Source organism: Podarcis filfolensis (assembly GCF_964270895.1).
Source record: "Podarcis filfolensis genome assembly, chromosome: 1".
Lineage (NCBI taxonomy): Eukaryota > Metazoa > Chordata > Lepidosauria > Squamata > Lacertidae > Podarcis > Podarcis filfolensis.
The window spans coordinates 77365709-77393542 of NC_139604.1; the positions used below are offsets into that span (position 1 = coordinate 77365709).

The 27834-nt window shown below is 40.7% G+C and overlaps 1 protein-coding gene and 1 long non-coding RNA gene across 18 annotated transcripts in view; one reads left to right on the forward strand and one right to left on the reverse strand.

The window, feature by feature from the left end:
* The window catches only part of NAV2 (neuron navigator 2), a 523517-nt gene that overhangs the window by 155023 nt on the left and 340660 nt on the right, over nt 1–27834 (reverse strand). For 13 of the 16 annotated variants that reach the window (XM_083593842.1, XM_083593844.1, XM_083593840.1 and 10 more), the window contains 2 exons: nt 21453–21570; nt 11819–11871 (listed from right to left, as the gene is read on the reverse strand). In XM_083593842.1, the coding sequence (XP_083449968.1) occupies nt 11819–11871; nt 21453–21570 (171 nt within the window). Of the gene's footprint in view, nt 1–1282; nt 1408–6287; nt 6916–8329; nt 8545–11818; nt 11872–21452; nt 21571–27834 lie in introns of those variants that run through there. The other 3 variants (XM_083593834.1, XM_083593833.1, XM_083593828.1) reach the window with 3 other exon arrangements.
* LOC310756458 overlaps nt 7012–27834 on the forward strand; it is a 34892-nt gene continuing 14069 nt past the window's right edge. Inside the window, exons 1-2 of one of the 2 annotated variants that reach the window (XR_014544888.1) lie at nt 7012–7475; nt 14836–14990. This is a non-coding gene — a long non-coding RNA (uncharacterized lncRNA). Of the gene's footprint in view, nt 7675–14835; nt 14991–27834 lie in introns of both variants that reach the window. The other variant, XR_014544889.1, reaches the window with a different exon arrangement.

Here is a 27834-nt window from a genome sequence, read left to right on the forward strand (position 1 = left end):
ATTAGTTTTCTTTGGACACCTTTACTTTTTACCAATAAAACCAACAAAAAGCATTAAACAGATCGTCCATTAGCAAGTTCTTTACTGATCACTTCTTAAAACATTGTTGATACAGCTTTTTTAAAACCTGAGTGCCACTTTAAGGTACAGCAAAGAACACAACTCAGATTTGCTGAAACAAATATGCAGTTTTACACCTGGGTAAAAGCTGGTTTAGCAAGCTCCTTTTGGACTGGATTCTACAGAGAAGGTGCCATTATGGAGTAGGCCAAATTCTCTGCCACAACTTCATGGCACCGACACTCAGAAAAAAGGCCTCCATAGTGAAAGAAATTCAAGCAGAACTGAAGTTCCTAACAACTTTGCAGGATTGTGAAGCCAAACCTTTCAACCTATGTGTGTTCTATATGGTCCCTATTCATGATAAGGCTTAGTTTCCAGACCCTTCATCATCTTGGTTGCCCTCCTCTGCACACATTCCAGCTTGTCAATATCCTTCCTAAATTGTGGTGCCCAGAATTGGACACAGTACTCCAGGTGTGGTCTGATCAAGGCAGAATTGAGTGGGACTATTACTTTCCTTTATCAGGACACTAAACTTCTATTGATGCAGCCTAGAATAACATTAGCTTTCTTTGCTGCTGCATCACACTGTTGATTCATGTTAAGCTTGTCATTCCCCATCTTCTGTTTGTGCAGCTGGTTATTCCTGCCTAAATGTAGAATTTTACATTTGTTCCTATCAAAATTCATTTTGATAGCTTTGGCCCAGTTCTCCAAACTGTACTCATGCAAGATTGTATGTACATCTAGGCAGCCTTAAAGAGTTGCTTGGCTGTGCAAGAAAGTCTCTGCAGGGATGCAGCTTGCACAGGTGTGGGAACCATTCATGAACTTTTTGGACCAAGGGTTTGCCTTATTTACCCTTCTACAACACTCCACAGGCTGCATGCCAGTTGCAGGTGTGGCCACCTTGTACTCGCGCAGGTGTGGCCACCTCGTACTCGCACACACAACACACACACACATAGGCAAGCAGATCACCCGAGTGGGGAGGATTACTGCCCCTCCCTGCTCATTAAATTATTGGTCTGATAAATCTGTGACAGGTGTCTTGCATCACTATCAGTGTACTGAACTGGGCAGAGAGTTTAGATCAAAGTGCTGGTTTTGACCTATAAAGCTTTTAAAAACTCAATACCGCTATACTTCAAGGACCGCCCCTCCCCATATAAACTGCCCCAGACTCTGCATTCATCATCCGAGGCCCTTCTTCACGTACCTCCTCCATGTGAAGTCTGGAGGATGGCAACACAAGAACGGGCTTTTTCTGCAGTGGCTCCCCATTTGTGGAATGCTCTCCCCAGGGAAGTTTGCCTGGCGCCATCATTATATATATATTTAAGCGCCAGGCGAAAACACTCCTCTTCAACCAGGCCTTTTAAACCACAGCGTTTTAAATGTATCTGCGGGAAGGGGAGGTGTTCTTGTTTTGTTGACTTTAATTATTTACTTGTGTTTTATCTTGTATTTTATTCTGTGAACCGCCCTGAGATCTTTTGATGAAGGGTGCTATATAAATTTAATTAAAAAATAATAATAATAAAATAATAAATCCCCACCCCAGCACTATGTCTTTGTAAAACAACAACAACACACATTTTCCTCCCACTGTCAAACAGTGGCAGGGGAGGGGTGGGGTGGCTGCAGGAAAAAAAATTGCTTAGTGGGGTTGAATCAGGCCTCCAAACAGAGGACTAGTCACTCCTGCATCAAATGCTTTATTGTATGTGTAGGCAGTGCTTATGTGATGGAGGCTTTTCTGAGTCTCCTTAGTGACCTCCTGGATGGCTCAAGCAAGTTTCAAGCAGTGGCTTCTTTGCACACCCTCTTAGCCATGTCACTGCAGCAGCTTGTAACTTCATGGTAAAGGAGTGTATTTTCGTGTGTTGTATGTTTTTGGAGAAATGCAAATGTGGAAAGCAATCCTATAGTTACACAGCTATGGGCAGGAGTGTGGGGAGTGATGTGTGAATCAGCTCCCAGTTGGGAAGGCCTATACCAGGGGTCAGCAACCTTTTTCAGCCGTGGGCCACTCTACTGTCCCTCAGAACATGTGGGGGGCCGGACTATTTTTTTTTGGGGGGGGTGAATGAATTCCTATGCCCCACAAATAACCCAGAGATGCATTTTAAATAAAAGCACCCATTCTACTCATGTAAAAACATGCTGATTCCCGGACCGTCCGCAGGCTGGATTGAGAAGGCGATTGGCCTTAGGTTTCCTACCCCTGGCCTATACTTAAACCTTTCATTTTTTATGTTTTCTGCCCTAGGCCAAGGCTGCACACTATCCAAAACAAACACAACAAAGTCTGTTGATTTGCCAAAATGAGATTCTGTGTTTTCTTTTACTCTTTGAACAAATCTGGCAGCCAGTTCTGATTTTCAACAGTCCTGCACCTCCTCCTCATTTTGAGGGCCACTTTATAGTACAGCAAAGAAAAAGAGGTAAAGATGAGCACTGGAACGCTCCCTTTCTAAACACATGGACAGAATCAGCACCAGAGAATTGGGGGGGGGGCAGATTGAAAAATGGCACAAATAGAACCATGTCGCTTTGAACCCCACCACACTATTAATCTGCATACTGCACAACTGTAAAGATGCACATCTGTAAACAGTTCAAAAAACCTCAAGATAAAGTGCAAGAACATGGTGTCTGCGTGCTATTATATTTCTTTTTAAGACTCTGCAACATTGTTTGAAGAGCTTTGCTATTTATTTGCATGAGCTCATATCCTGATTTGACCTGGAGGCTTGTCCATTGACTTCACTTGGTCTACTCTGAGCTCTACTCTACATCACTCCTAACTTGCAAAGCAAGCCACCAAATGCCAGCCAAAAAAGAAAGTTCTTATGCTCTTTAACATTCATATTGTAATGTGGATTAATCTTTGTGGGTATTTCTGCACAGCACCTGGTGGTTTCCAGTCAGATGGGTGGCATATAAATGATGCTGATGCTGATGCTGATGCTGAATAATGTCCACAGTTTTCCTTCTACCCATCATGTCTGTCTAGAGAAGCATAATGGCTGTAATAGCAAATGGCAAATCTGGTATGTGGTAAGAACTGAGATGGTGAACCTGTAGAACTCCAGGTATTGTTAGACTATGGGAAGGATTCACCTAATGAATCCTTTTAGCCAAAGCCTTGTGCAAGGTCTTCCACTTGAACTTTCCCCCCTGTCTTCTCCCCATGCACCCCCTGCAGGTGCATAGTTGGGGGTAAGGAAACCCCAAAACAGCATGCAAGGGGAACCCAGCCAGATGGGTGGGGTATAAATAAATTATTATTATTATTATTATTATTATTATTATTATTATTATTATTGAAATCTTTCCAACTGACAAGCTGATTGAATGCTCAACATAGTGCAACATTGAATTTCACCCTCTGACTCCCATTATTTCTGAAAATTGGCTAGGGTGGCTGCAGCTGAGGCGAGTTGAAGGCCAGCAGCATCTGGAAGACCACAGGTTCTCCAGACCTGGTGTAGTCTCGGTGAGCCAGCAGAATTGCCCTACCCTACATGTTTCTGAGTAGGACCCAGAAGCTGTCTGCAGACAAACACCGGCTCCCTCGGCCTATAGATGAGCACCGCAACCCCAGAGTCGTCCGCGACTGGACCTAACAGTCAGGGGGTACCTTTACCTTTTCCTTTACATGTTGCTGTTAGTCCATACAGTGAGGCTTCTCATCTATACAGTGAAGGAACCTGATATATGCAGGTTGAACTTAGCACCTGCTTTCTGACTAGCTTACAACACAAAGCTAAAATTCTATCTCTGCGCACGCCAGAGCAGGCATACAATCATGCCTTCTTCCCCCAGCAAATGAATGGCTATCCCCAGATATGCTGTTGTGCCCATGTCTAGCTTGCAGGCTTCCCACAGACATCTGGTTGGCCACCGTGAGAACTGGATGCTGGACTAAGTGGTGGGCCATTGGCTTGACCCAACAGGCTCATCTTATACTCTTACATGTTCCAGTGGGTTTGTGCACAGGTCCTTACCCTCTTTATAAAATGTTTTCTTTACTAACCAGTAAAGAGGAAGAAAGCTCAGAAAGGTGGACCAGTTACTGAGATCCATCCCAGCCAGATTTATTCCAGTTCATTTTGTGTTTATACACTCCACCCTGGGGAGAAGAAGCAATCTTTCTTCACTCCCTTTTGTGGCCACCCTTTTGCTCTCTGCCAGGATCCATTTCCCATATCTGTTTAAAGTAGAGAAACTATTGTCTCACAACAAATATAACTGATCTGTAGAAAACATAACCTGAAAATAGAGACAGTGCATGTGCTTTTGTAAATGAGGAAAATATTTAATAAAAAGTATCCTTTAAAAAGGTAGAGAAACAATTTAAAAGTACATTTAAAATGAGAATGTCAGCATCTTACATTTTAAAAATGTGAGCTGGATTTATATGCAATACCAGAATCATCACTAGAAATGAATATGAAAAATACCAAACAGGAAATGGAAAAGTCTGGCTGAATGTGCTGAAATCACTGGGCTTAGATCTTTCAGCTGGATACATGCATCCCATGTATGCTTTTCTTCCAATTCCCATCTGTGTCCATTCCACTACAACTTGGAAGAAGTCTCTGTCTCGGTTTTGATTTTTATACTCCCTGCTATGCATTTCTAAGATTTTGTACTAAAACAGCCCCACAGGATTTTGTTGGCCACACAACTGACAAACCTGCTGTGTTAGAAAGACAATGGAAACACACTCAGGCTTATACAAGAAAGTAGGAAAATTTGACTCTTTAGCCCATGGGTAGGCAAACTAAGGCCCAGGGGCCGGATCTGGCCCAATCACCTTCTAAATCCAGCCCGCGGACAGTCCGGGAATCAGCATGTTTTTACATGAGTAGAATGTGCCCTTTTATTTAAAATGCATCTCTGGGTTTTTTGTGGGGCATAGGAATTCATTCATTTTCCCCCTTCAAAATATAGTCTGGCTTTCCACAAGGTCTGAGGGACAGTGGATGGCCGCCCTGCTGAAAAAGTTTGCTGACCCCTGCTTTAGCCCTTCACAAGCTATAGCACATAGAATTATGGGGTTGAAAGGTAAAAGGAAAGTCTGAAGCTAAAACAGACAGGAACCTATAAACTGCCTTATGCTGTGTTAGACCATGGACCCTCAAGTCCGTAATTGTCTACTCTGAGTTGAAGAAGCTCTTCAAGATCTCAGCACAGGTCTTTTCCCATCACCCACTGCCTGGTCCTTTCAACGGTTTGAGCCCAGGACACAGAGCACACAAAGCTTGTGCCCTGTCACTGAGTTGTCATAACAAATGTGAACCATTTGTGCAACCATGCAAGAGAGCCACACGCCTCCCAAGGGGTTGCAAACACATTTCCCTCCCAGATCACAGGCGTTTACTGCAACACACACTAGTGTAACACTTGGAGCCAGTTCAGACTATTGTAGTTCATATCAATACAGGCCTTCAAACTGTGGTTTAATATCCTGGTTTGTTCTGAGGCTGGTAACCATCGTTTCCTGTTTTGAATGAAAGGGGGAACTATGGTTATTTAGAAGCTTCCTGGTTTTACTGCAGCTCATGTGAAGGGGGTCACAAGGGCAGGAAAACTGCTTTTGCATATCTTGGTTTTGCAAGCTAAGATAGACTTGTCCAAATGCTTGATGTAGCTTGAATACCAAATAAAATGTGAAGCAGTTCAAATTTAGAATGTAGCTCAGGAAGTTTGTGATATGCAGAGGAATCCTACACTTGTGTACATTACTGGTCTTCTAAGGAGCATTTGACCAAAATGCGGGAGGCAGTGGAAGACAGAAGTGCCTGGCATGCTCTGGTCCATGGGGTCACGAAGAGTCGTACACGACTAAACGACTAAACAACAACAAGGAGCATTAGTTTGCATAGGATGGCAGCCTTGGATATACAGTGGTACCTCAGGTTACATACGCTTCAGGTTACAGACTCTGCTAACCCAGAAATAGTGCTTCAGGTTAAGAACTTTGCTTCAGGATGAGAACAGAAATCGTGCAGCGGTGGCGCAGCGGCAGCAGGAGGCCCCATTGGCTAAAGTGGTGCTTCAGGTTAAGAACAGTTTCAGGTTAAGTACGGACCTCCGGAATGAATTAAGTACTTAACCTGAGGTACCACTGTATGTAAAATTCTGAACCATTCAATTTTTTACAAAACATTCTAGAAAAATATGTAAAATAATCAATGCAAAAAGACCCTTACTGCAAAGTTGAGGAGATCTCTATTTCTCAGCACAGCAACAGAACAGGACAATGCTACTAAATTGTGGCCAAAAGTGTTAAAAGTAAATTGCAAAGTAGTAGTAGAATAAGAAGACTCCTTCCATTCAGAGGCTTTAGAAGTTTGGAAAGATAAAGGATATTATTTCTGCCTTCAATAGAATGCCAATTTCAGGTGTGAAAACCTCAGTAGTAGGTACTCTATAAATAGAGGCATATTTAAATAGTCAGAGCAGCCTAGGTGGAAGCAGTTGTATAAAGAGTTCTGCCATAAAATTAAATCCCTGTCAAGGTTTCCCCCTCACATTCTGATGTGGCATGAAGAATTGCAGGCCGCCTCGCTGTATACTGTTTAACAGACTATAGAAATAATAGGGTTTCTATTAATATAATCCAGAAACCAGAGCACACATTTGGAATTAGAAAAAGGCAATTTGGACTATGCAAGCATAAGCATTGTGGATCCGTCTACATTACAAAGAGCTGTAACTTCCACATTTTTACTTGGGAAATGCTGTGTACAGGGATAACACTTTCCTTTCCACACAAACAATGGATGGAATTCAACATAGCACTAAGTGGGTTATGTGGGATGAAAGCATCCCAAATGCTAAGTGAAGGGTTATAGCATTCCAATACAGTACTCTGTGATGTCATACACCTTCTGCCAGAGACAGTTACGGCAGTTGGTACAGTTATGGCAGTTATTAGTGGTCTTTTCGAGCAGCTGAGAAGTAGGTCTGTTCTGTTGTGCTGCTGTCTGCTTCAGAGTTAGTCTGCAACAGTTTTTGTCTTAGATACCACTCTATGTAATATGTATTAGTAACATAAGTAACGCCTGCCTGTCTTGTATCTTTAAACCAACAAGTGCAAGTACACTGAGTAAAAGTTATTTGTTGTTTGAACTTTAAAAGAGAGTTTCTTGTGTATTTTTTAGGGAGGGAAAAGGGAACTAATTAAAGGGTGAAACTACCTGGTCTCTTCCTTTTGCATAGCTCTGTAAATGGGAACTAGAATCTAATTCCCACAGGGAATACCTATGAGGAACAAGGTCTCCTTGCACAATGGGACTTCCCTCACTGCCCTCCCCAATGTCCTTGTAGCTGTTCCACAAATCTCCAGAGCAGATTTAAGAGGTGCAGAGAGAACAGGAGGAGGAAGGTCTCGTTCTGTGAGTGGACCGCATTCCATGAATGCCACAATTTAGTGGAATCCCACCTCTAAGGCTGTAGGAGTTGCTAGGAGACCCCTATTTCTCTCGCAGAGCTACAATTCCCAAGATCCTGGGAAGAGGGATTGATGCTGAATATCGTAACTCTGTGAGGGTAACAGTAGTACCCTTAACAAACTACACTTCCCAGCGTTCTTTGGTAGTTAAACCATGATAGTTTAACGTGGTATGATATTGCTTTAAATGTATAGTGCAGATGGAGCCTTTTAAAACAGGGATTAAATCACAGACCTATGGTTCCCAGCACCCTTAACAAGCTACAGTTCCTTTCACCATGAGGTGAAAGTGGTGTAAGAGTGCTTTAAAATATGGTGTAAATGTGACTTCAGGCACTTAGCAGCAACTGTGTCATCTGAATTATGTTTGAAGCAGGTCTAGGTGTATTGCAGGTGGCTTATAAGGTATATTCTTGTAATATTCAGAATGCCGCTTCTCCTTTCAAAGAGTATATAGATGTACTTTCGAAGGGTATTTTAACATCCCTACTGTAGCTAAAGATGCTATGACCATACTAAAAACTTGGAGCCCCTAAAGCAAGTCCCATTGCGTTAAATATGGCTTATTTCCAATTAGGTTTGCATAGGTTGCAATTTTACAACAGCTGCTTGGTTCAGAATACTACTGCCAGTCTCTTGGCAGGGGCTAGTTATTTGGAGTATGTGACTCCACTGCTATTTAATCTGTGTTGGCTTTTGGTATGCTCAATTCAAAGTGATGGCTGTTACTTTTAATATTCTATATAGTTTCAGTCTGGGATATTTGAAAGACTACCTTCTCCCACATTACTCTCCCACCTGTGGAAACTATGCGCTCATCTTTCCCCTATCTGAGATATGTTTAGTGCATTCATTGGGACAGAGGCTTCTCAGTGGTGGTGCCTACACTCTAGATCTCGCTCCTCAGAAGGCTCATTTAGCACTTCCCCTCCCAGCCATCAAGAAGATTGGCAAAGCAGTCTTGTTCAGTCATGCTTTTTTTGTGCTGTTTGAGAATCAGAGTTTTATTTATGATGCTGCAGTGTTGCTCATTTTAAAAACTGAGGTTACTGTTATTGTTTTCTTATATTTACAAACTGCTTTGAGAGGACATGCTGGGGTGAAAGCAGTGGCGTAGCGTGGGTTGTCAGCACCCGGGGCAAGGCAAGTAATTTGCGCCCCCTAACCCGTGGATTTGCGCCCCCTAACCCGTGGATTTGCCCTAACCCCAGATGTTGCGCCCGGTGCGGCTGGCCCCCCCTGCACCCCCACGCTACGCCACTGGGTGAAAGGCAGCATATAAATATTTATATTAATAAATAAATATACATTTGCAAATATATATGAAGTAAATGACAAAGTTTTAAGTATTTTGCCCAGGGTAAGTGCCCAAAGCATATAATGTGACATTAACTGAGGATGGTTTTTTCTGGGCAGGGGGTGGTTGGTTACTACAGCTATACTATTGCTAATGCTTCTAAATACATTCCTGTCTAGAATTTGCAGGGCAAACAAAATGTCTCTGATGCTTTTGAACTTTTTGTTGCCCCCTCTGTGATTCCTCTGTAACAGTTTTCAAAGCCAACTAAACCCTTGGTGTTAGGAAGATGAATTTTATTCTCAATCTTAAAATTCTCCTGGGAGGGTTTCATTGTAATAGTTAGTACAGCTGGCTACATTCATTCAAACTGCCTCTTGAAGTCTTTAGGGTGTGATATTTCAGTAATCCCAAATTGAGATTAAATGAAACAAAAATTTGTGAGAATGTACAGCCACAGAAAAGCCAAATGCACCCTCTCTATGAACATCCAGGCTCAGCTCTGCACAATTTAGATTCACCACTTTACCACAAGCACCACACAGTCACCACAGTTATTTCCTGTTCTTATTATAAGATAAATTTGTGGTTTCTTTGTCAAGGCTGCATTTCTTTCTGCCTGTCTGATATTACTGCTTGGATGTTCCACAGCTTCATTCACTTTCCTCTGGCTACATCTCTCTTTCCTATCTTTTGGTTCAATTGTTCTGCTTTCTCCATCTTTCATGCTGGCCTGATACAGAAGCAGTGGCGTAGCGTGGGGGTGCAGGGGGGGGCCGGCCGCACCGGGCGCAACATTTGGGGGTTAGGGGGTGCAAATCCACGGGTTAGGGGGCGCAAATCCACGGGTTAGGGGTGCAAATTACTTGCCTTGCCCCGGGTTCTGACAACCCACGCTACGCCACTGTACAGAAGTAGTGTTAAACTATGTGCTCTAATGAACGTTCTGTCACCTTTAAAAGCAAGCTTTTCATCATTTTCACTCTGGATATCATTCAGCCTGTTTTATCACCTGTAACTCCTCAGAGTACTAAGGAGTAGCACAGGTCCTAAGCACAAGAAAGGGCACTGGGGAACAATTGTGTCAATGGCCTATCACATTTTACCATTCCAAGGTGACATTAGAACCTCAACAGATTATTTATTCACTTATTTACCACTTAAATCCCATTCCTGTCAAAAAATTCCTAGAGTATTTAGGAATCCAACAGATTTCATGTGTCTCCAGAGGTGGACCATCTTAATGGAGCCACAACTTAGTGGAGGAACTGCCTTATTGACCAGGAAATTGTCTGACTATGACAATGGGATTATCTCACCTCCTCCTATCTCCACACCATCACATTCATATCAGATGAGTCAAAGACTAAGGGCAGGCAACAGAGTCCCATGGTTGTCATGAAGGCCATGAAATCTTGAGCTGGATCATTAAAGGCAGTCTCAGTGTGAATGCTGAAGTTCCCCAAGACAACGGTCCTGAAGTTCTTCAGCATCATGCCTGAGACCACTTCAACCAGCTTTACTTTCCTAGGGTTAAGAATAACTCCCAATGCTTTCTGGCTGTGTTAGCCTTTTAGAAATGGTACCTGCATCTTTTTCAAAACTTAACCATTATTTTTTTTTATTAAAAAATACACTTTCATTTTATTAGCAGAACTTAAAACCATCATAAAAACCATGAACCCCAAAGTCCTAGCTCCATATATTGAACACATAGTTCATTTATTTGAAATAGTTTTAATCCAGCCTTTATCAATACATGATAATAGGATGGGGTGCAATCACTTAAAAATCAAACATACAATCAGCATGCACCAACATAAAGGGACCAGACAAAATCATAACCAGATTGGCAGTAGCAGAAAAGTTAACAAACAACAACAAAACTGGTCAATTTATTTTATCATCATAAAAGCCCTCTGGAATAAGTTGCTGTTCAACTGTCACCTGAAACTACTCAAGAGATGGCACCGGAAACTACTCGGGATTGGCACCAGTCATATACCTGGGGGGCGGCATTCCATAATCAGGGTGCCATTGCAGAGTAATCCTAGTCTCTGGTTGCCACATAACAGATGTCCTTTGGGTGCAGAACAACTTAACTTTAATGCCATTAACTAAAGACAGGGCCTTCATTGAACATACAAGGGATAGGATAAAGCACTTTTTGAATCAGCCTTTAAGATAAAGGAGGTTATTAATGTTATGTTTTTGATGGCTCAGCCAGCTGTACCATGTCATACAGTAATGTGACTTTAGTTCATCAGTGAAAACTTCCCAGCCCTGGATGGAATTCAACATCACAGTATTACAAGCATTCCATTTGCATAAGGATATAAGCTTGCCAGACAGAATGATTCCCCTTTCCCTCCCGTCATGTGCTGTTTTTTTGAGTTATTCCCTCCCCCCCCCCCGAGTCTACTTCAGAGGGAATAGGGGGTGCACACAGGGGAAGGAGAGGGGGGAATGCTCCATTGTGCAAGCATATAGCATAGGAAAAATGTAGAACTTTTAAGCGAACGGTTCACATAACAAATATCAATGTAATAAATGCATTACATTGATGTATATTAAATGTTTGCATACTTTCCCCATACTATTTTTAAATATTCTATAAAATGAATTAAAAACTCTACGTCCAATACACTTGCATTAATATTCTAAACTGTGCTGCTAAACAAGCCTATACAGTAGGGGTTGCAGCTAAGATTCAATCACAATGTGTGAATAACAAGTTAATAAACAGAAGATGCAATTATTGTAATTAATTTAATGATTTCCATGTGATCTGATTTGATATATTGTATGGCTGTGCAATAAAGCAATATTGGTTGATTGATTAAATGTTAAATATGCCATCATGTCTGCAGCTAAACCCAAACAGGTTTCTTGAGAAGTAAGTCCCACTGAGCTCAAAGAAACTCACTTCCTCTTAAGTATGCCTAGAGGAAAACACAGTGAAGACAAAACACATTTAATTTTTCACTTACCATTTGAGATCTATTCTTTGGACAGCCATTGATGTCTTCGATTTTCTCATTTGCTAAAAATGAACAGACAGAATTATTTCAAAACAAAACCTATTGTAAAGACACCTGGTGCAGTTATTCTCAGAGCACTTGTTGCAACTAAATCAAACAGCCTAGAGCTATGGTTGCCAATCAAAACAAATGTGTGAAACACCCAGAGCCATCCGGTGAAATTCTTCTTCTGAGCCATTCCTCTAGAGACAGCTGGAGAAGGTCACCACCATTTCAAAAAGAGACAACTGGGCTGACAGCAATTCTTAAAGTGATGGGTAATCTTTGCCAGACCAATTGTTTCAAATCTGGAAGCCACATCACTCTTTATGCATGAGTGCATGGCTGGTTTGCTTAATAAGCCATGCAGATGTACAAGTCAGATGTAAATAAATTACATTTTTTAAAAATTCTCATTTACTTTACAAGCAGTGGGTGAAGTCTGTTGTTGATGACACATTTCCAAGATCTAGCAACTAACCTGAACCTACAAAGTATAAATGCACACGGTGCAAATATATTCCGCTACTGTGGAATTTAGTCCAGAGGTGTTGATGATACTCAATATTCTGATTCACAGGATTCCACAATTCCTTGACTCAATCATCTTTCTCTCCCAATTCTTTCAAAGTATTTTGTGCCATCATAGTTGTTGGGACAGTGGCAGCATATGAATTAAAGGCAGTTGGGAGGCCAAGACTCTGAGGCCTGCCCAGTTGATCCTATGAATTGTCATAAGGAACTGAAAGGCTGTGGGCTGGTAACTGAAGGGGTGTTAAGTTAACATATTAAGATAAATCAGGACTGCTCCCACTGGCTACACCCCAGATGCTGATGTCCACCTGAACATGCCTCCAGGTGGCTACATATCTGATTTTAGTGAGAAAGTGGCCTTGCATATGTGTGGCATATGGCTCCTCCATAACTCTGGCCTGTGCAGCCAATCTAGTTTACCAGAAAGTTGTAACCCCTAGTACGTTGTACATGCAGAAGGGCCCTCTTCCATTACTGCCAGATGTGCAGCCACTGAGAGCCCAGAGAACACGCTGGCATCAGGAGGGGTGGCCAGTGGGCACACTCCCACTCACATGGACATCCAGTGACTCAACTCACAAGTTTCACACAGGCCATTAGTGACAAAACATTGGCTTCATTCACACATCATAGTAAGCCGCAGTCTAAGAAAACTATGGTTTACCACAGTGTGATGTGCACGCTGGTCAATCGTGGCCACTTTGCTCCTCTCCGGAGACAGCTCAAAAACAAACTGTGGAGTGGCTGGCTTACTGTTCTGTGTGAACCAGCACTTGAGGCTTGTTTCTCTTGAAGTCAAAGTTTGTTCTTGGCTTCGTGTTGTGTGGGTTCACACATAGTGGTAAGCCAAACACTATACAGTGGTACCTCGGGTTACATACGCTTCAGGTTACATACGCTTCAGGTTACAGACTCCACTAACCCAGAAATAGTGCTTCAGTTTAAGAACTTTGCTTCAGGATGAGAACAGAAATCGGGCTCCGGCAGCACGGCAGCAGCAGGAAGCCCCATGAGCTAAAGTGGTGCTTCAGGTTAAGAACAGTTTCAGGTTAAGTACGGACCTCCGGAACGAATTAAGTACTTAACCCGAGGTACCACTGTATTATTTGTTTTCTGGCTCTGGTCAGGGTAGACCAAAGCAAGCATGATTCGGCACCATGCACCAGCACTCCACTCATTCGTGGTAAGCCACAGGTTATTTCTACAGGCTTACTGTTACAAGGAAAGAGGGCAGTAGGTTAGCCAATGGCTTCAAAGTGGGAGAGAAAGCAGAGAAAGAAATAGTAAGAGTGGTAGACAATTATTTTAATATTCCAGATGGCTCAAGAGATATATCTTGCTCAAACAACTTCATCTAAACCATGTATCTTCAACCTTTTCAGACCCAGGACCCACATTTAACCCAAACATGCATTTGGGACCCATTTCTCAATCTTTTACCATATAGCTGTATGGTGGTAGCCTTCTGTGACCCACCTTGCATCAGGGTACATGATCCACCAGTTGAAGACCAGTGATTTACACTATAGGTATAGGTTTGGATTTTAACTGCAGTCTTTCAGACACAAGTACAGCATATCATCCAGTAGAACACACTAGTCCCCTACTTTTAGGGCAAAAAACTATCAGTTTAAGCAGCATAGTATACAGATCTTAAACAGATCTCTGTGCATCAGCTCTCTAGCATAACAAGAACAAAATAATTGCATGGCAGAAATATCTACATTTGCAAACAATATTTGTTTTCCCCACTATACTACATGCTACACATACATAAATATGGCAACTGGGTGAAAACATGCCTTAACAAAAATAATGGTCTTTTTAAGTACTCATTCCATACATTCTCAGAAGATGAATTATGGCTTCTTTCTTCTTCATGTCAAAAGAGCAAATTAAATGGCTTAACTCCACATTAAAGCAGACTGTGGATTGGCCTAACTTTTGCTTCTCGTACACTGAGCGGATCAAAAACTGGAAGGCAGCCTAAAAGAGTGCTTTTCTTCAACTCTTTGGTGACAGGCACATTCCAAGACTACTAGCTTCTACATGGAGATGCAGAGTATTAAATGTATATGGCAACATCTCCTCTATGCTATAAGCGACAGCGAAGTATTCCTGAAATAGCTTTGCTGGGCAGCTGCTGGTTTCTCCAAACTTATATATAGAAATGAAAAGTCACCAGCAAACAAAATCCCTTACATCTGCCAGCAGCATTTTGCAGGCTGTCTGTAGGTAGGGTGAACCTTGCTTGGTCCTGCTTTTGCATGGATCATACCATATTCACAACTAGATAAGTACATGTAGGAGGGTGTCTATCCATAGTTAGCAGAAAGTTTTATCAGACTACCATGCTCTCCACTTCCCTTCAATCATAAAATACAACCATATGCCATGAAAGGAGGGGCTTTCAAACACTAATGTCGTGTTCAATCTGTTCCTTTCCCATGTAGGAGTCGGGGGTGGAATCCAAAGGAGTGAGAGGATGGAGTACGAGTAGTGAAAGCACTAAGACCAGGCAGTCAAGACCATGGCTCTCCTCTGACAAAAAGAAAGGGGGGGGGGGACATGAGCTGTGCAGTGTAGGACCTGGAAACTCACACAAGAGGTACTGCTGCATATGAGCCATGATTAATGCTCCCCTGCTGGTCTCAGCAAAGCTTGATGATAACGCATGCTGATGGCTTTGAGATGTGGTAGCAGCTGAAAGCTGTCTTTTGGGTGTTCACAATTCAAAATGATAATCACACTAATAGGGTGTGTTAGGGTCTTTTAAAAAAATGCTCATTCCAGTGAATTTCTTCCAAAATTATTATGACTCTGGCAAGTCCTGGAAGAGTGTGTGTGTGTGTGTGTGCGTGCACGTACGCATGCACGCGCATACACACTTGCATAAACTGCCTGTTGACTTGGGAGATATAACTTGAGCAAGAGATTTGTCATGCCGTTCTGATCCATCTACACAGTTCTTATATTCTTCTGGAGGTCATTTTGCTTCTTTATAAAGTGCCCTCATTCATAAAGAGCTGCATTATACATTTCATTCACATTAAAAGTAAATTTGCTTTATCGTTTTTTTCTTATTTTCCCCCCAATATGCAGTCTGTATGAAAGTGGATCTTTTCTGTACTGATTAAAAATCCACTTCAAGTTTTCCACAAGCTCTAGTATATCAGAATCTGGAGATGTTCCAATCCAGGTTTTATTGTGGACTGTGTCTTTCCATTGCCTATTAACAACATTCATTTACAGAAGAGCTAAAATATGACTTTAGGGTCATGTGTGGAAAGGTTCTACAGTAAGTGGTAATTTTGACTGGTATGAAGTGCAACAGTACTAAGGATGTTGGTGAACATGGAGCATACAGTAGTGAGTCAATAGCAGTCTTCTCAAAATCTTGGAAAATATGAAGACATACTGAAAGTTTATGTTCGTGCTGCCCCTGCCAGTTTAATCCTTGCACGTCTCTAGTCACCATAGAATTGTCCAAGAAAAACAAAACAGTTCTGATTGTCTTTTTTAAAAGAATAACAATACTAGAGACAGGATAACACTCCCTCCTCCCCAAGAAACTTGAACAAGAAGTAAGCTGTTCACTCTTCTTTCCATTCATCACAAAACTGGCAGCAAACAAGTATATTTTCCCTCTTCAGATTGCCTTAAAACAATGGATTAAGTATTGCAAAGTACCTTCGCCAGAACTCCTGAACAAATTCCAGACAAACCATGTTTGTCTGTAGCATTCCAGACAAACCACGTTTGTAGCAAGAAAAAAGGCAACACACACAAACACACACACCACCACCACCACTAAGTAACCCATGGTATTTTAGGTCATGTTCATATATACAGGTGGGGGTTATGTTCTAGGCCCCGACATGCATAAGTGAAATTGCATAAAGAGGGGAGCAGCCTCTAAATGCCTATTTCACCCTGCTCTCCAGCTCTCTCTCCTGCTATCTCTCCAATCCAGACCAAAATATCTAGAGCTCTGGGGTTATCTTTCTGGATGAGTTGTGATGTTGTAGCTTCCATTTCATTAGCTATACTGAAACTGTGATCACAATCACTATAGGTGCATATTATCACCTCAGATGTGATAATGATATTCACTTTGCCTACAGCTAGTATATGGGATACAAATGACTACAATTTTTTCGTGTCAAATTGAGAGATTAAAATAGGAGCAGGTGTGCTTAAAGATGAGTTTTCTTTCTCATGGAAATGGGTGGTGGTGGAATCTTACGTATTAACAATTCAGTGTTCTTAAACAACTGAACCCAAACATATTAAAGCAATGAGAAGAAGAAATGGAAAAAGAGAATCAAGTCAAGTGTTCCTACTCTTGAAAATATACAACTTTCTTTCCTGTCTTTGTTATATTTTTCATGGGTAAAAACTATTGGTCTGCATGGAAGGCAAGATTTCGTTTGCATTCTGTTTTGGAAAATGGGTCAGTTCACAAACACCTCAGACAGCTTTGAGTACCACTTTGCTTTGCCTTGAGTCTGAAGCCTCGCTTTAGAAAATCAAAGGTTTCAGATGTATATGCATTGAATAACATGAAGGAATACACAGGGGAAACCTTTTTACTTTCTTTTCAGAATTAGGTGAACTTTTCAGGAACAGGAACAGTTTCTGAGTTAATGAGGCTGCCAAATTGCATATAAATATGTGTAGGAGGTTTTTTGGTGTTGAAATTTACAGTTTGAGGGTTTGTTTTTAAAGTGAAACTTATAACAGAAAAGTTATAGGAAGAATTGGATGGAATTTGCAGACATAGCAGCCCCTTCTGAAGGGATGAAGCTTGCTAAATTTCAGGCAAAAGGGTTTTTATGCAAAAGTCTTGGGGAAGTGGATTTTCATACCTGACCCATATGTGATTCTGGGGGCACTTTTTATGAAAATGGCATACATAGCACAGGTAACCCTAGGTTAGTAACTTCCAAAATTTCAGAAAGATAGGTGCAGGGGTTATGGAATTATGATGAATGAAAACCCATGTGAGGCTGTGCTTTTGCTTTATGTTCATTTAACAGTAAGTGGTAAATTCCTTCCACATTCTATCCTGTTCTGCTGGGACTGGGGCCCTTGGGGATACATGGTAATGAATACCAGAGCCTCTTCCATTCCAGGTCTGGTTTGGTGGAAGGCAAAGCAAATCAGGACCCTGGGCAGCTCCTGGTAGGCCCTGCTAGTTGAGTTCAGGAACTGATGCATTAGCAGAAACAGAGTCCTCTGCAGGCAGTGCAATATTCCTGTTGAAGTTAGGAAACAAGAATTGTACACCGTGTTCAACGTTTAGTCACACCATAGATTTGTATAACAGCAGGTAAAGGTAAACGACCCCTGGACGGTTAAGTCCAGTCAAATTCGATTATTAGGTTCACTTTCAGGCTGAGGGAGCAGACAGTTTTCCCGGGTCACGTGGCCAGTGCACGGAACACTGTGATGAGTGCCAGAGTGCTCAGAAATGCCATTTACCTTCCCACCGCAGCAGTCCCTATTTATCTCCTGTGCTGCTTTGCCTTCAGACTGCTAGGTTGGCGGGAGCTGGGACAAAGCAATGGGAGCTTACCCTGCTGCATGGATTCGAACTGCTGACCTTAGCAGTTTTATTTTCAGTTCCTTTCCTAATTATCACTAACCTGGGATTCACCTTTTTCACAGCTGCCACAGCTGTGGGTTGTCATCTTCATCAAGCTATGCACTATGAGCCCAACGCCTCATTCCTGGTCAGTCACCATCAGTTTAGAATCCAGTAACCTATTTGTGAAGTTAGGATTCCCCCCACCCCCCAATATGCAGCACTTTACTCTTGCCTGCATTGAATTACAGCTGCCATTTTAATGCTCATTCATTTAGTATGACAAGAGCATTTGGTGTACCTCAGAACCCCATTTTTGGGGTTCTGGCGGCTTCATTGATCATCTCTAACTCTAGATCATTTAGGAGGAAGTTAAAAACCAGAAAATACTGCTGAGATTGTCATTTTAAAGTCTTCTTTTGACAATGTGTATCTGTATTTTTGTGTGTGCTTAAATTTTGGGGTTAACTTTTAAAATTGGGTTTGGAATGTGTAAATTAATCAGATATGAATATATTAAAAAGTTGTTGGTGGAAGGAACAGGCTAGCTAAAGCACAATGGATGTTGATGAAATTGCATATATGTCACCCATGTCCAGGCAATGTGAAAGAAAAGAAGTGAATGAGGTCAAAGATGGACCACCCCTGAAGCCTCTCGCTAGTGAAGACCCACTATGTCACTTTTAGTGCTTTTGGCAGAAAATGTCAAATGTCAAAGTTCTTCTCTTGTTCATTCTAATTTGTGCTAATGGACTTCTTGAGTGTTCAGCTCACTGCTATTTCATCCATGTGGGCGACAAGACCATATGGATGGATCACTAAAGGAAATAATTAACTTGACAAACTGGCAAAAGTGGAAGAAGAGCAGGAAACACTCCAGTGCTGTGAGCTGCAGTACATCCCTAGATTCTGCAGATCGCAACCTGAGCTGATGATGCCAGCAACATATGGAGCTTTTATCACTACAGTACTGAGAAAATAAATATACCCATCTTATTCGGTTGCAATAATCTTCAAGGTTAACGAGGCCCATGCTATTTAACAAACAAGTGAGGGCTGGTTTATGCAACCAACTACATCATTTGATTTCTCTAGAGTTGCTCACTGTACTCCTCATATAGGCAGACGGGAAGCTGCATGTACGAACTGAGGCTCAAAAACAACACAGTATGCTGAGTGCATAGCAAGCAGTTATGTGTCTTGCTTTTCTTAAATTAATTACATCTGTAGAGAATCCCTGATTGTTATCAAGATCACAGCATCCACAGAGAGGAGGTTTATCTCCCCCCAGTTCCCCAAGAAAATCTATTCTGGACAGCTATGGGTTATAGTAAAAAGAAGTTTTATTTATTTCATTAAAATTATATACCACTTGATTGTTTAAAAAAAACCCTCAAAGTGGTTTGCAGAAAGAATAAAACAATGAAATTATCAAGAAAAACTGTTAAAAGTAACAATTTTAAACCTTCAAAAATATTGACAAATAATAATGAGCCAAAAAACCTGATTAAAACATGTCAACATTCTGAATGTCTACATAAAAAAGGTAAAGGTACAGACTCCTGACAGTTAAGTCCAGTCGCGAACGACTCTGGCCGAGGGAGCTGGCATTTGTCCGCAGATAGTTTTTCCGGGTCATGTGGCCAGCATGACTAAGCTGCTTCTGGCGAAACTAGAGCAGCGCATGGAAACGCTGTTTACCTTCCCACCGGAGCAGTACCTATTTATCTACTTGCACTTTGATGTGCTTTTGAAGTGCTAGGTTGGCAGGAGCTGGGAATGAACAACAGGAGCTCACCCTGTCATGGGGATTCAAACCACCAACCTTCTGATCAGCAAGCCCAAGGCTCAATGGTTTACACCACAGCGCTACCCATGTCCCAAGACTGCATAGACTTGCTTGAATAAAAATGTTGTTGGCAGGCACTGAAAAGAGCTGGTGTGTCTTCCTGGCGTCAACAGGCAGGGAGTTACAAAGTTTTGGTGCTGCCATGCTAAAAGGCTGATTTCTTACAAATACAGAATGAGTATTATGTTGTACCTGTAACATTCCAGATCTGCAGATCAGAGTGGTTGAGTCTGAAAATATGGAGTAAGGCAATCTTGCAGGTAAACTGTTAAGGAGTTTAAATACTAGTATTAGCACCTTGAACCTGACCTAGTGATTAATCAGCAAACCGTGCAGATTTCTGAGTGCAGGAATTATATGCTGACAAGGTCTCACTCCTGTCAACAGCTGTGCTGCAGCATTCTGCACTAACACCAGTTTTTGGGTCAAATGCAAGGGAAGCCCAGCATAGAGAGCACTGTGATGATCCATTAGTTCCCATCACTGTTGAACTACTTCATCTTTTACTAGAACTCATAGCTGGACAGGGGGGATTTCTTTTTTGAGGGGGGGGGACAGCAAGGGAGACAAAGGATAAACTTCCACTCCCTGCATGCTGCAATCTCAAAACCAAACAAACAATCCCCACTGCTGCAATTAATTTATGGAAAAGAAGAAACATGGCATCAAGTATAACAGCTACTTTGGCCCTGACTCTATGAGGAAAAAACTTGGTATTTGAAGTGATATGAAATTTCTATCTTATATTGATTCTGTGATTGAAGGTGTAATTACCAAGTGATGAACTTGAATTTGTGAACCAGAACTTAAGAGTGCAATCCTATGCATGTCTGCTCAGTTGTGCCACTGAATTCAATGGGACATCCCCAGGCAACTGTATAGGATTGTAACATTAGAAATTTACGGTATTTTCAAGGATCTGCTAGTTCTTGCACTTAGATCTCTGCTTTGACTCATATAACCTCTCAGAATTAAGTTTCTTTTTTGTAAAACTGAAATAATAATAATAATTTAATTTATGAATTGCTTCTTATGATGCATCTCAAAGCAATTTCACAATCCAGAATAGAAATGTTAAGAACTCTGTGCATAAACACTACAATCTAATACCCACTTCTGAAGCCAAAACTACAGCAGACAGCTAGCTAACTCATCGATTATTTCAATATTAATCAGAAAGAAAAGAGGAAATAAAAAAAATGGAATGCTCAGTAGCAGTTATTTAAAAATCCAATGTGACTATTATAAAGTTTGTCATCAGCTTCTTTTGGGCTTTAGTTGTGTGCATGATATACTGCTTTGACAGATCTTTTCAGCAACAAATAATTACCACAAACCATTCCCATGATTCTTTTAAAAATCCAACTAATAATTACAGCATGCATGCCCATAGCACTATCTATATCTATATGATTTTTAGAAAGATTTTTTTCAGATAATTATTATTATGAACGCTTATCTGACTTTCTAAGCTATTGTGCTATGATTTTATGTGTGCACTGCCTTTAAAGGGCTGTTTTGGCCCTGCAAAGCAGCACAAAAATATTTCATTAAACATATTTGCTTTTTCACAGAAAAAATGCTCCTGATGAGACGATTGTGGCTGTGATATAACAAAAGGCAAACTTACTTACCTACTACCTGGATGATTTCAGCCAGTAAAACTCCGTCAGTCACATCTTGTTGCAGATCTTTTATCAAACGTTTATGACCAGATTTTGCTAGATAGTGATTGGCCCAGTCTGTATAAATCTGTAAAAAGCAGAGAGGGGATTAAAAGATACGTATTAATCACATTGTCTAATTGGCTTTTTAAACCATAATTTTATCAAGCAAACTAGCTAAAGCCAACCACCAAGGTTTGCAATCCCTGGACTATAACGTTTCTCTTCTTTTTCCCTGAGCTGATTGAAACAAAGTTAGCAACATTAAAATTCAAGGCATTGTGCTAATCAAGTATTCAGCTTATTATAGCAGGTCTTTCTTGTATAGAGAAATTTGACATCAGAGCTGGAGGAAACTAAAGAAAGCTTCTAAACATGCTAAAGCCTGAATGGGTTATCAGACATGGAACTAAACAGTCTGCAAGAGAGACAGGGCTGAATTTCTCTATTTATGCTAAAGAATTCAATGTCCTAGTACTGAAAAAGCTGAAGCATATTTTTTTGCAGCAAACGTTAGACATTTTTACATTTTAAAAAAATCTGTAAATGATCCACAGTATTTTTAAATCAGTTAGGTTTATTTAAATTGCTAAAGTCTTTTTGGATGCAGATAGCAAGAAACCTAAATGATATTGCTATTCACTTTACATGTGAAACATTCTCCTTATACATTACCAGCTCACAGTTCCAAAACTGGTATCCCAAATTAGATTTGTGAAACATATATTCCATTCATCCTAAAATATCCTCATATATCTATGGATATCTTCACTGGTAACGCCTAATATTGTTTCTAAAGGATTTATATATTAATCCTGAATATACTTTGCAATTTTTCTATGTAAGGACTTCAGAAAGAAATTGGAAAAGTTCCTACTTTGATAACATTCATATCCAAGTTATATTCCATTTTTTAAAAAAATCCTATGTATTAAAGATATAGCCATTTTTCAAATGGCTGACAGTACTGCGCTAATTGGTGACATAACCTGAATAACCTTTGTATGGTAATTCTATCCTGCACATAAAATATAAGACATTTGCTTGCATTATTTTTAAGAATGCAAAAGCACATATAGACCAGAGACGAGATATTTGATCGTTGCAGAGTTGCATTGCATATTGCAAAAAGATTCTTAGGGAACAAGCTCTTTTAATCAAGAAAGAATATTGTGTTTAAACACAATTCTTCAAAGAAAAAGTCAGCCATCTTCACATCCCAGAAAGAACCATGTGGCAGGGGGCAGACTGTGGTTATATGGCACCCTGAGTGTTGCAAAATTTGGTGCCACCCAATATTTCTTATTTTCATGCCCTCCTTCCTCTCACCTTCCATTCTGCACCCCCTTGTCTTGGCACCCGGGGGGGGAGGGGGGACCACCAGCACCACCCTAAATCCAGTGTTGCATGGATACACTGGCATCTATCTGCATGTGATGGTAAAATGTGCTTTGGAACATTTAAAATGACATCGAAGAATTCATTGGAAAATGCTGTCCAAATAACAGTAATTCATCAGATCTAGGCAGACAGGATGAATGATGTTTAGCAGGTCATTTCATTTTGTCACTGCTATAATTTTCATATTTTTAATCAAAGCCGCCCTCACCCCCTTCATGCAAACCATCCTCTTGTCATATCACTTTTACATCACTCTTGGAAACCTCGTTCTTTAATGCACTGGAAAGATTAACTAAACGCAATACCAAAAAAACTGCTACTAATAAAGCAGTTGATAGAATTACAATGAACAGCTTTGTTATTTAGTTACAAACTCAGATACACACAGAATGCTCAGCATATTTGCCAAAAAGAAAATAGTTTAGATATGAACTGATACAGTCTAGAAAAGGACAGGGGGAAAGCTACATCTTGACACATTTGAAAATGAGAATTGTTATTAATATCATCCATTTGCTGAATACAAAATTATTCGACCATATGCATATTTGAATCTAATAGAATTATTTGTAGTGGAAGGAAGAGATGTTGCCTGTGTTTTTGCTTTACAGCACAATTCTATGAATGCTAAATTACCAAGAACACAGCTCATTTTAAGCAACACCTTACTTTACATGAATTGCAAGGTCTTCTTGCACGCATTAAGCTAATTATGGAAGCATTGCAGAATACAGGCAAGAGATTGCTTGAGTTTGCAGCTTCCTCTAGTTTTGCAAGATCCTAGGAATTTCATGAATCTAGCCCTAGCTCAGTTATTGCAGAAGATAGCATCATGTGATGCCCAGCATTTCCTCATTGTCCATTGATAAACCAGTCAAAATCTGCATTGCAGTTAACAAGTTCAAGTGGCTGAAAAGATCAACAAATAGATAGACACAGTGACAGAACTGGGAATATTGTGCTTATTACTGTTTATAACAACAACAAAAATCTATGCATCAATTTTTGACAAGTCATTAAGTAACTGAATCTAGGCAAAACCTCTGAAGCATTGCACAGAGTTCTGGAAAAGTGTTATAATGAATCAAACCATGAGTTCATCAACCCTGGAACTGTCCACTCATGACTGGCAGTGCAGTCCAAAGTCTCAAGTCCAGACTTTCTCCAGTTCTTCTACCAGAGATTATTTTAACTGGATATGCAAGAAATTAAAATTGTGACTTTCTGAAGGCAAAGCAAGTGCCTTGCCAGCAAAGGACAAGCAAGTGACAGTTTCCACCTCTAGCTTACTCTTCCCATAGTTTCTGTCTACCACCTCATGTGCTTTCCTCCATCCCAGTCAAGCTTTCAGGTAGGGCTGTAGCTTATTAATAGAGCACCTGTGTTTGCTGTTCCATGCTTTCCAGATTCAATCCCTGGAATTTCTAGGTAAGGCTAGGGTAGACTCCTGTCTGAAATCCTGGAGAGCTAGATGTTGCTGAACTATAACTCCCATCACACCCAGCAAGCATGGCCAATGACCAGGAATGATGGGAGTTGTAATTCAACAACATATGGATAGCCAAAGGTACCCTGCACCTGCTGTAGACTAGTGGTCTGGCTCAGCAAAAGGCACCTTTCAATGTTTCCCTTGTTCCTTGGATAATGAAAGTGACTTAGGCTGGTGAGGGTGGGAGGGTAGGGATGGAGAAGTACCTGGGGAGAGGAGCTATAATTGGCAAGGAAGGACAATAGTTTACTTATTCTCCAATTCTGGCTGTTCAGAACTGAACCCTGTGCCTCTCATTCTGCATGATTGCTGCCATCCAATATGGACCTTCTGTTCCCTGTAGATTTTTTTCAAATGACGCTAAAAACATGTATTCATGGATTTAAAAAAAACTACTATTAAATCACAACAGTTGCCTCTAACACATATATGATGAAAGAGCTATATGTGAAAAAGAGTTCCACGCACACCCTTTTCATACTCTGGGTTTGAATTAGGGATGTGCCAGGTCAATATTGTTTTTCCAAATATAACCCAGCATTTTTCAGTTCACTGCTGAAAGACTAAAGACAGAGCAATCAAAGTTCTGACAGATGACCTCATAAAGTCAATATAAACAGGACACTGCCTGTAAGAAAACAACAGTAAGACCTAAGGAAACAACTATATTCTAAAATTCGGAAGCTTAAAGGCACAAGTTGGGGAAAATATGTAAGGGTGGCTGTCAAACATGTGGCCTTGTCAAATGCTTTGACTGTCACACACCCACAACTTTTGGAGGGCCCAGAACAATGAACTGGTTATGACAGGTGAACTGGATTTATTCAGTAGACAAAAGACTCTTCTTTCATGTGCACAAAAGTTCCCATGGAAATTTTGTTAAAAACTAAGCACATTTATTTACCCTTAGTTTCATCAAGCTGACAAACTCATTAATCAAGCGCTGAGCTGAACTTCAATTTCTTAAAAGCTTAAAAGAGTGACATGATAAATGAGCAAGAGGCCCACTCAGGAAATATGCTTTACTTGACGAGAGAAGGGGTGGGGTGGGGAAAGAAACCTACCAAACCCTGGTTTCACTTGAGTAAATCTCCACTGGGATCCTAGTCACTGGGACTTTTCATTTTAGAGAAAAGGTGAGTAAGAGGCAGGATGACAGAAATCTATAAAATAATCCAGGTAAGGAGGCAGGGGATGGACAGAAGCTTTTCTTCATCTTTCTAGAACTTGTGGACATTCAGTGAAGCTAAATGCTGGAAGACTCAGAGCAGACGCAAGAAAGTATTTCTTCACAGAGTGTATGGTTAAACTATGGATTCTGCTTCTATGAGAGGTAATGATGGCGAGCAGTGTGGGTAGCTTTAAAAGAGGATTAGACAAACTCATGGAGGATAAAGCTATGAATTGCTACAAGTCATGATGGCTATGCTTTGCCTCCACTTTCAGGCTATTATGCACCTGAATAGCTGCTGCTGGAAAGCACAGAAGGGGAGAGTTCTCAGGTCCTGCTTGCAAACTTGTCACAGACATCTAGTTGACCACTGTAAGAACAGGATGTTGAACTAGGCGGGCCTTTGGTCTCATCCAGCAAGCTATTCTTTTGTCTTTGTTCATACAGATGAGGGCTGAGTTATAAATATTTTTAATTTAAAAAATAAATCAAGAACAAATAAGAATGGTTTATACACACATAAGTGCAGAGCTAATGTGCATTTGGAAGCTCCCTTGGAAATTTTTATTTGTCACACACAACTACTTTCTGTAATGAAATGCCTGCGTTCCTGACTTTGCTTCTCATTGCCAGTTACTAACAATGAAATGCATTTTCTTCTGCTGTCCCTCTGAACATGTGTGTGAATCAGACACTCATGAGTATGACTCAAGGAGATACCACAGTAACAGCTGAGCACTGTATTTTTGATAGCAAATACCATAATTAGAACTGACTAAAGAGTGTGCTCCGCTCCTTGATGGCTGACAAGGTTAGTCACAGAAAAAAGCCCCGCAAAAGAAAAGAAAAGCATGTGTTAAAATGCAGTGCCTCTCATGGTGATATCTAAAACCACAAGGGACTGTTGAGATTCACACTATGCTTAAACTTAGCATCAGCACTTTGAGGTGATCCTCACAGGAACATTCACATTTCCTGCTTGTGACAATCCCAAGTGCAAAATAAAGTGTAAAACACAGCCCTGGTCAAAACTTAATTTACCTAAAGGGCAATTTTAAATTGGGAGCGAGAGAAGATGCCTCTGCCTTAAACTCCCACTCCGTGTTGCCATCAAATTCTGAAGCTACAAGATGCCACGCTTGTCTCAACTCTTTTCACTCTCAGTTGGTGCTAAATAATCCCCATGGGGCTGAACTTGGCTTAGGAACTTCCAGTTACTTGACTCCTATTTTAAAGTATTGTCAACTGGTACTTTTGCTTTTGAATACCTTGCCGCTGAATCATATTTTAACATCAATGTTCTCTCAGCTGGCCTCTTAGTTGAGTAATGTAGTGCTTAAAGTGTTGAATTAGGACGTGGTATGCCAGTGTTGGATGGTATATCAAATTCTCACACAGGCATGATGAAGTTCATTGAGTGATCTTGGGCCAATGAGTGATCATTGGATCATTGTGTGATCTTGGACCTTGCAGCGTAATCTGCTTCACAGGGTTGCTGTGAAGAAAAACAGGAAGGGGAGAGATGGGAATTCTGTTCTTTTGAGTGTGTTTGTTCTACTTGAGAGAAGAACACCTTCTGTGAGGGAAAGTTGTCTTCTCCTGGGCTAGGACCACAATCCAGGATTCCTCTTAAGCCCCTGCCAGAGCTTGTTCCCCTTTCACAAAGAGAAGAAGTCATCTGGGGAATGAAGGAATGGGCCCCTTCTTCTGAAATTCCATTAGGAGACTTTCTCCATGCTAAGTGTCCTCTCCCACTTGAGCAAACAAGACAACCGCTGAGGAATGATGGAATAACAATATAACAAGTAACTGTGCTACAATTTTTTTATTAGTTCTTAATTTTTAATATTTATTTAAACTTACTTAACTAATACGCTTTTAATTAAACTTGGGGGGGGGGGAGAAGCCAAGTGGCAGTATTGTCATGCTTCAAAAAATGATATAGGCTTGCATAATTTACAGTCTAAAAGTTTTTGTCATACAGAAACACTGGCAAAAACTTATGATAAAATTGCACTGATTGTGTTACCCCCAAGCCACTCCCAGAAGTCAGCATAACATTTCTAGGTATTTGGGCAAAAAATCCCGATACATATGAAGGTATTAGATTCACCTCTGAACTAATTTCAAACCATATACCTCATTGATTTATTTGACTCTGCAATTGCCTTCCTTGCACAGGCTTCTGAAGCATGAGTATAAAGAAATAGCAATTACCCCTTATTAAATCTTACTCATTTTTTAAAATTATATCCTTTTTGCCTCCTAGGAATTTGAGTTCCTTTAAAACT